General features: G+C 48.0%; 1 protein-coding gene across 6 annotated transcripts in view; it reads right to left on the bottom strand.

Annotated features, from left to right (window-relative positions):
- Positions 1-2,377: 2,377 nt before the first annotated feature.
- DLGAP4 (DLG associated protein 4) overlaps positions 2,378-9,660 on the bottom strand; it is a 150,867-nt gene continuing 143,584 nt past the window's right edge. For all 6 annotated transcript variants that reach the window (XM_069808068.1, XM_069808061.1, XM_069808074.1 and 3 more), the window contains 4 exons: positions 9,215-9,624; positions 7,423-7,514; positions 5,686-5,838; positions 2,378-4,930 (listed from right to left, as the gene is read on the bottom strand). In XM_069808068.1, the coding sequence (XP_069664169.1) occupies positions 4,715-4,930; positions 5,686-5,838; positions 7,423-7,514; positions 9,215-9,624 (871 nt within the window). In that variant the 3' untranslated portion in view covers positions 2,378-4,714. The remainder of the gene's footprint in view (positions 4,931-5,685; positions 5,839-7,422; positions 7,515-9,214; positions 9,625-9,660) is intronic.

Here is a 9,660-nt window from a genome sequence, read left to right as displayed (position 1 = left end):
GGCAGGGGCTGTGGAACAATGGAGGCACCTAGCCTCCAGGCAGGCCTTAATCAATGCAGCTCTAGGGAAACCCCTTGGCACCTCTGGTGACAATAATAGCAACAGGGTGTCCCCCACCCTGTATGGGCTGCTGGCGCTTTGTGCTCATGGTGAGGAATGTGGGCTGGGGCCAGAACTCAGCAAGGGACTGCCAGCCCAACTTGGGGGTGGTGGTCAGCACAGCAACAGGGGATCATGGCTGGGTAAAACACAGCCCGTGCCCCCCAGCTCTGCCTGCCCCTCCTGTGGTCTCAGATAGCACCTCAGGGTTCCTGAGTTGCACAGAGGTGCCTTTGTCCTGGCCAGGCCCTGGGGACCCCCCAGGCAGGTCGGGCAGAGCCTCAGGGACCTGCACTTGCCTCCATGGGGGAAGGGGCCCAGCAGGGCTCAGGCACCCCTGCCACAGGGTGATGGGCAGACATTTCCCACAGGCACAAGGAGAGCACTGCAGGGGAGACAGCCAGCATCCTCATCCTCTAGCACAGTGCTGAGCATGGCTACCCAGGGTGAGGGACGGCTCTGCCCCTGCCCCCCAGGTGCCACCTCCCAGGGCAGCAGCTGGGACTTGTGCTTCCAGGAGGGGTCCTGCTGGCTGACCACCACCTGCCCTGTCCCAGCCCTGCAGCCCACCACCCCACCCCATGCTCTGCCCTGGGCGCCCTGGGCATGCTCAAACATTGCATTGAGTGCAGAAAAGCCTCATTAATATGATGCTTTCATACTTCTCATGCCATAGCCACCACTACCCCAAAACACCCACATGGGGTTAAGGCTTTGGGAGACCCTCCCTGGCAGCTACATCTTCCATTGCTGGGGCAAAGAGGCAATGCAGGGTATCATGCTACACCCCAAAACAGCACAACCAGAAGGTAAAGTTACGCATCATGAGGTTCTCCAAGCCCCCAGGGATGTGTAGGTCAGCAGTAGCACAAACTGTCCCCCTTGTGCTTCCTGCTGTGCGCCTCTTACCTGGATAACGCAGGGAGATGCTCCCCTGGCACTGCTTCTCGGGGCATGCACTAGCCTGGTTCCACGCTCCCTCTGATTTCAGTGCTGCCTGGGATGCTGGACTTGTGCTAAGTGTCACGGGAGTCCTGCAGTCAGCCAGCACAGCAGGCAGCTGTTCTCAGAGAGGCCCAGTAGAAGGCCATCTGGTATGGCAGTGGCAGTGGCTCTCATTCAGCTGGGGAGACCCCACCTGCTGCAGCCCTCAGGCCAGGATACAAATGTCCCACAAAGACCCAGCATGGGTACCAGGGGTTTTCTGCCTGGCCAGGGCCTGCCCCAGTGCTGCCCAGGCCACAGGGTGGGCTCAGCCCCTCCTATCTGAGGACAACTCTGGGGGCCCGAGGCATGAGGCACCCACCCCAGCCCTCCCAGCTGCCGCCCCGCCCTCACACCCACTGCCCAGGGACTGCAGGGGTGGGACTGACACGTGCCCCGCCTACAGCTTCTGCCAGAAGACCCACTCCCTCCCACCAGCCTCAGCAGCCATTTGCCCCAGAAGTTGCATGGTCTGTTGTGATTGGCTGGCAGGAACAGCCAGCCCCCGCCCCCCAGGTTACCCGGAAGTACATTTGATACAGAACGCCCACCCCCATGTACACTGGGGGCAGCCATTTTGTTTCACCCACCATTTTATGGCAGGGGCAGCCATTTTGTAAATGTCATACAGCTCTGTGATTGGCTGACAGCCGTTTCTTGACTCTATCATGCCCACACGTTCTCGGCAGCCCCGTGATTGGCTGCCCACTTCCTCTGGCCCCAGAAGTGCTCAGATAGAAATATACATCAATTTTTATACAATGTACGTATATATATAATTATTTATATAAAGGTGTGTATAAATACATATTTTTCAGATATATATTCTCTATTTGTGTATGTGTATATATTTTAATACATATATGCCCATTTATAAAGCTGTAGAGATTAAATATATATTAGCCATAAACCTACAGGTATAAAATAGATAAAATGTAAAGGAAGGGCCCTCTGTTCTGATGTACTTCCAGGTAAACCACAGGGGTGGTGGGGGTGTCCTGCCAGCCAATCACCACCAGCCACATCACTGGAACAGGGTCTGACTTCCTGGGCAAGCAGCCTCTGAGGCTGCAGGAGGGGGTGGGACTTCCACCAGAAGCACCTGTCCCCAACCTGCCCCACCCACCCCTCAGCCCTCCACCCTGTTTGCCATCTTGCTGGAGTCCCCCACAGCTGAAGGTCAACACTGCTCCACAGAACAGCTCTGAGCACACTCAAAAGACAGCCCATTCCAAACCAGTCACAGATACCACTTCTGAGAAAAAAAAAGAGCAAGAGAGACCACAGGCAGCTATAAATTCAGACTGCATTTGTTTATTTATTGTTTTGTGGTTTGTTTTTTTTTTTTAACGGTAAGTCAGCCAGCTGTCCTTGCTGCTCTAAGTTCTTCTCCTCCAAGGTGGCAGGAAACAAAATGAGAGTCAGGCAGGCACACACACTCGCCTCTGCTATCCAGCCTCAACCCTGAGACCTGTGCACACAGAACAGCCCACATCAATGCCCTGCTGCACCTCTCCTGGCTGCAGCCCACAAAGCACACCCTTAGGGCCCAGCCCAACCAACCAAGGATGAAGAGTGATCTCAGCCCAGGTGATTGAAGAAGATCATTTAACAACTCAGTGAGATGGGCTGCTGCCCACAGACTGCCAGCCCCAGAAGAAGCAGCTTTCCAGGCCAGCTCCCCAGCAGCAGCCTCAGCCACTTTTGGAAGAGTAAATTTAAAAAAAAAAAAAAAATTTTTAAAAATCACCGTTCCCTGATGTTCCCAGTTTCAATGCTAGACATCTCTAAAACTGCATCTTTACAATCCTTCCCCAAAACCTGACAGCGCAACCCAACAACTCAGTGTCTCAAGACTAATGCTGAATGAGTTACATTATGGCCAATTGTTGATGGGAATCTAATTCCATGTCTGAGATTTATGGTAGGTGCACAGAAATATTTAAGGGGACCTATGTATGGACAACACTGGACAGTATACAATAGCCATTCAGACGGCATTCAGGATTTCACTTTTATTTATTTTTTGCCTTCTGGATCACCAGCACCCTTGCTGAAACTTCTCTGGGATTCTACCCCCACCCCCATGAAAGTAGCACACAATCACCCAACTCATTCAAGCAAGTAAAGAAAAAAAAAAAATCCCCAGCAAGATCACTCAAAGATGGGGCCAAATGCTTAGTTTGAAGGGGTGGCAAAGAATTCGATGGTGGCAGTTCTGGCTTCAAGAAGCCAGACTGAAAAGGAGACCTACAAAGGGGAAAATAGGCTAAAAATATTTAGCAAACCTTCCTCTACCCAGAGAGCAGGGAGATAAGGAAAAAATAGTCATCTGATTACACACAGGGTATATATTTTTACACACACTTTTACACACATCTAGATATAGTACATGTAAAAATATATGCTATACATATGCCCATTCTCGCTTTTAGTACACCATCTGCACTGTGCATATGGGCATGTATACGTGTGTAAGAATTAAATGTACAGGTACTACTAAGTGTATATGTGCATATGTACACATACATACAGGCAGGCAGCCTACCCACCAGCTACCTGTGCCTTCCTCTTTGTACAAAACGCAGTCCTCCCACCTTGAAATACCATTACACTCTCCCCAGCCCTCCCCCCTCCACTTTGAAACAGGTCCCCCAGTGTAGCAGCTTCTTTCTCAACAAGCAATTCAAGGAAAATAATTTTGTAAAGGGAAGAGGAGAAAAATCGAAGTGAAGCATGTGTGGATCATGCCCATAGTTGCTCTGTGGTCCTTCAGCTCCCCTCCTGTGCCTGGAGTAGGGTACTGCTCTTTTGGGATAAGCCAGCCAAGTGCTGTCCCTTCCCCCTTTGCCAGCTTATTGCACATTGGTTCTGGGCTACATTTCAACAACTCTGCATTACATTCCACAGACCCTGTCATCCTCTCACTTCAATAAAACAGAGGAATACAAACCCATTGCCCTGTCCCTGCCCACCCATCCTCCCCCCACCCCAGTATCCCCATCCAAAGAAAAACAAAAAAACCCAAGAAAGGCTGCTTGCTAGCAGAGTGCAATAGTAGTACACACTGAAAGGGTGTTCTCTTCAGGACCTCTGTGGAAGAGAGGTTATTTCTAACACGGTAAACAAAGCCATGCAAAGGGTGGGAAAAAGGAAGCAGAAGGAGGAAAAAATAAAGGATGAAAAGGAAGAACAGAACTGAGGAGGAAGAACACAGCATGGCAAGTGCTCAAGGCTTCATGTTTTCTTGTCCTCTTCTTGTAAACAAGCTAGTAATTCTCATTAGATAGAACAAGTAAAAAGACTGAAGTTCCAAGTTGAGGGACTGGAGTTTCCAGGAGTCTGTTCAGTCCATTCAGCAACACCACAGCCAGTGAGAAAACGAGGGGTATTTTTTTTTCTTATTTTTTTTTGTTGTTGGTTTTTTTTGTTGTTTTTTTTTTTTTTTTTTTTAAAATCTTCATTACTTAAAGCTGAGAGAAAAAAAGCCAACTCAGGAGCCCTTTTCAAGGATGGCTCATTGTCTCTAGACTGAATAAATCACACTAGTTTAGAGAGAACCTTTTTTTTTTTTCTTTTTCCTTTTTAATGACTTATAAAAACCACACGGTTCCTTCCTCTGCCCCTTTGCTCAAAGGCGGGTCTGTGCCTCAGGTACGTAGATCTCAATGCTATCTGCACTCTCTGTGGCTGAGTTCTGCCGGACAGAGGCAGCCCGCTTGGCTGCCATAAGACGCTTGCGAGCTTCCTGGCGCTGCTTGTCTGAATCAGAGGCTTTGTCCCGGTTCAGTTGAGATTTGGACTTGGCTGGCTTCTTTGGCACTGGAGGGGGTGGTTTCTTCTCTTCCTTTAGGGAGACAGTAAGGAAAAACCCAAACATAAAATAAAAATGCACATACAGAAGCCTGCTCTCTGATATGGCGGGGACTCTTATGGCATGAGGCACTAAGCAATGAGATCGAGTGTCAGGGGAAAGAAGCAGGAGCAGTTCTTGAGAAAGACACTCATCAAAATCAGCTTCCCCAATTTCTAGAAATGTGCCATTTTGCATTTCATCATAGAGGCCCTCTGTGAAGGGGACTAGAGTTTGCAGACTATGGCTCAGCTACAGGTGAGAACACAGCACAGGCATGAAGACTGAATTTGAGTTGAAACTGCAAAATTTTAATATGCCACCCTGCCCAGAGCCATAGTCCTACCCTCATGTCTAGTCAGGCAGCCTGGCCCAGGGACACAGCCTGTGCTGCATTTTCAAAAGGTTCCAGTAGGTGTTTTTTATACTACTAAGACACCAGGAATAGTTATAGCCTATTCATACAATGCTTGTAACACTAGAGGCCTCTGTATCACTACTTCAAGCATATACCACCACTCATCGCTCTGGTCTCTCACCATCGTTAATACTTCTTCCCCTTGTACAAAACTGTTTCCACTATTACTCAAGAGAAATGGTCTCAGTGCCTTGCAAGGCTGTGAGATTACACTGCACAAGTGCAAGATGGTAAAAGCCCTGGAGGTGTTCTGCTTGCAGACAGAAATAGACCTCAGATACCTGAAATGTCTGAGGTGTGCTCAGGCTGCTCTCAACTGCCCCACACTCACCTTTCTCTCCGGTGTCTCTGCCAATTGCCAGCTATTAGCTTTCAGGTGATACAGCTCATCAAACTTCATGCTGATGTCTTCAATAGACAACTGCAGGAGATCCCAAAACCCAGCTAGGTCCTGGGCTGTGGGTCTGGGATTGGCATTAGGGTTCTAGAAGGGAAAGCATAAAAAACCCCAACCTTTCAGAAAGAATACATCCTCTTGACAAGCAGAGCAGTCTGCACAGCCTCCATATTCACCCCTTGTAAGTCCACCTGTCTGACAACTGAAATGTCCAGAACCCACAGGAGACACCAGCCCTAAATATGCAGACACACAATGCCATCACTCATAGTCAAAACTATTTCTGCAAAGATCAGGAAGCAGATCCTGACTGTCTTTCTCCTACAGAACCCTGAAGAAGAATCCTGAAAAAGACACTCTCTGGAGCAGAAAGCAATAGCTCCCATTCTCCCCAAAGCTTCCCCAGCTAGCGCTAATCCCACAGCAGTAACCTCCAACTGAAGGTCCCCAGCACATGGTTCAGAGCTAGAACACTGGTTTCTTACACAGAGATCCTGATTTCAGGGTGGGTGATAATGGAAATGGACGCCACACTATGCAAAGCACAGCTCTGGCACCTGGAGAACTTGCATGCCAGTGTACAGCAATCCAAAGAAGTCAATATAGCTTTCACAAGCAAAATTACTTTGCTACATCCCCCCCAAAACAATCTGAAAGTATCAATATTTCTCAGGCTAGGTTGAAAAATTTTAAGTAGCTTAAGTTTCTTCCAGGAACAGAATTTTCCCAGTTCTGAGACATCTGAACTGCCATCATAGGCCTGGATTATCTCAGGAAAGCATGGGATTGGATGTGAGCAACTCAGCACAAAGCATCCAAGGGAGACCTCAGCACAAAGCTCTGTTGAAAGCCTGGCAGCTAGTGGTGTTGCTGCTAATCTCTCAACTGTGGTAAACCAGAGATCAGCAAGCAGATGTTCAGCACTTCCCCTTCTCCTCCTTCCCAAATTTCTCTAAGGGTTTTTTTGCAAGTGAAGGGGGAATTCACCTCTGAGGAAGTCTGCAAAATCCACACCATGATAAAGTTTGAGGGGAAAAACAAAACACAGATTCCCATCCATCCCCATGTTAGCCCTGTTCAGCAATCAGCAAGGGCACACCCTTGCATTACATTTGAAGAGATCCGATTCAAACAGTGCTTTGTGACCAATGAGGGACAATCCTGTTGGGACAGTTTTACCATCCACATAATCTACGTGCAAAGCAAGCATGTTTGGAGAAGAATGGAAGACTTTTTGAACATTCCGCCCTATTTGGCAAAACCTCAGTGGTTCACCTCAAAAAGCCCTTTAGAAGTGACAAGAAAGAGGTAGTTTCCCAGACACACAGCAGTATGGCTAGTTGACAATTCAGACCCACAGAGAGACTCAGCATATTCCGCATACCCTGATCAGCAGTTCAAGAAAAATTCCCATGCTCATGTAAGCACCAAAAGGAATTCCAAGCACTCATCCCTGAGAGAGGCTGAGGTGATCAGCCTTCCACTGCTCAACTGCCATTTTAAATCAGTGTTCATTACATCGTGGCATTGTAGTCAGGTTGTACGCTACAGCTGCATTGGCTTTGTTTTTACAGTGACAGTAGCCTGTTAATACCTGATGAAGTTCCTGTAGTGCTGTTGAAACAGATACATCCCCCTCTCAAAAACCAGGAGAAATAGATCCAGACTCACCAAGTTTTGTTCACAGAGGCCATGGAATTGCTGGAACTTCTGTGACATTAGTAACTGTGCACTGCCCACTGCACTCAGGACTTTTCCTAAGACTATTGGGAAGAGAAAAAAAAAAAGAAAAAAGACCTCAGTTGAACAGACTATTAAACACAGCAATGAACTGGAATGTTTCTGGAGCAAAGAAACACTCTTGATTCATTAGAAAAGGAGTTTCAGAGATCCCCAAGGAACTAATTGCTCTCAGGGAAAGAAGATGTATTGAAACTAATCTACATCTGTCTTTGCCATCTATTATTGCTGCTTCTAGAGCAGGTCAAAAGCAGGCAAGACCAAGAACATTACATCAGAGTTGACAGAAAATGCCTTGAACTGCCTTCAGCCCATCAGACAAGTCACCAGCACAATCTCAGTGAGCCCATCTGCTAGCACCTGCTTGCAGATCACAACCTGCTTTTCCACTCATGCACAATGTGACAGTAGCAAGGGGCAGGAGAACTGTCTCCAACCTCCATTTACCAGAAGGGATTAAAATACTGGCAGGCTAGGGCTTTTAATACCCAGGACTTTATGCTGCTCTTAGTGGGTTTTCCAAGTAGTCTCTGGGCATGGCAACATTCCTCTGCTCATTAATGGAAGAACACTGTATGGGCTTTTGCCTTCCAAAGGCATGGTTGAGAGACCCACAGTGCCTGCAACTGCACCATGAACAGGGATGAACTGATTTCCCTTCTCCTCCAGGTCTGCTGCTGCACCTACTGATCAGTTCTGCATGTTTATAGATCTTGGTGGAACAAGCGTAAGCTGGGGCCTCTCTGTACCCACCAAGTTCCCGGTTACAGAATCTTCTAGGAGATTGCTCTTAGAGGTCACAGATAATATGCCACACTGGTCTTGGTATCTTTTTTTGCCAGAGCACTGTTGCCACAGGCAAAACAAGGGCAATCCCTGAGGTAGGGAGAGCCCTGGCATGGCCTGTCCAGCTTGGCAGCCAGTGCAGCATTTTAGTGCAACAGGATTAGTGATTAGCTCCCCCAAGCCCTAGGCAGGGACAGTGAGCTATAACTGAGTCTCACCATTATTTCACCTTTCTCAGATATTAAAAAATCAACCAGACTCAAACCAAAGATCCTGCCCTCTGCAGCCTAGTCAACCACTTCTGTCACTCTATATGCACCACAGGCACGATTTTCACTGCAAGAAGCACAGGTTTTGCCAACTCCTTTGAAAATAATGGAACAAGTCCAATTGGGACTGAACCCAATAAAATTAAGTGACCTTGTGTTCCCTGTGCATGTGCCTTTGGCTTATTTAGCACAAATTCAGTGAAGCTTTCCCATATAAAGAAACTTCCTCTTTGCTGTGAAGACAAGTCCACTGATTCAACAGATCAAACAAGCTCCAAAGTCATGTTCATTCTGCCCCACTGCCAACTAAACTTTCACCTGCCTGCTTGAGTACAATGGGTTAGGCAGGGAGAAAGATCCCACAGCCTCCCTGAAAGCAATCCATTTAAGCTTTTAGCAGTTTCAAATGGTTAGAAGCTGCACCATGCCCTGCAAGTCTTACATGCTACATCACAGTATTATTTCTTACCCTGGTTAGGGTAAGGAGTTACCTTATCCTTTCCAAAGAAAAAATGTTCCTTGCCCCATACTCATCTCCATGTTCTGTCTCTGTGTGCTATCAGCAATTTAACTGCAGAAAGCTGATCCCATACTCAGTTACAACTCTTTCTCAAGAGAGGAGCTGCTAGGCTGCTCCAGTCTAGTATCCAGAGGCTGACAACACCTACCTTCTTCAGAGAGATTGTTCTCTTTGGTCTCCTGGTCCATCTGGCGGCACCAGCCTTCTAAACGCTCTGTTTCTGCCTGCAGCAGCTTCAGAAACCAGTACCCATCCCGCCGGCAGGCTCCTGTCTGTGTGGGTTCTGATGGTGAGGTGGAGGACATCTCAAGCCAGGGGTCAGGAGGAGGGAGAGAGGAAGGCTCCAGGGCTGGGTCATTGTTTTCTCCATAGGAGAGGTTTCTCTTAATCTGTGAGGGCTTGGCTGGTTGCCTGGTGGTGGCATCAACACCAACGGAGTTGTTGTGTTGGGGGCACTCAGCAAGGCTTCTCTCAGATGATTTACAGCTAGAATTATTAGGTTCCTGTGTGTCAGAGTCTGTGTCCTGTTTGGAGGACATGCTGCGAGAGTGGCTGTTTCTAGAGAGATCAAAAGCAAACATTAAATAGCAGAAC

Source organism: Haliaeetus albicilla, chromosome 2 (assembly GCF_947461875.1).
Source record: "Haliaeetus albicilla chromosome 2, bHalAlb1.1, whole genome shotgun sequence".
NCBI lineage: Eukaryota > Metazoa > Chordata > Aves > Accipitriformes > Accipitridae > Haliaeetus > Haliaeetus albicilla.
This window is presented reverse-complemented; position numbering and strand designations above follow the sequence as displayed.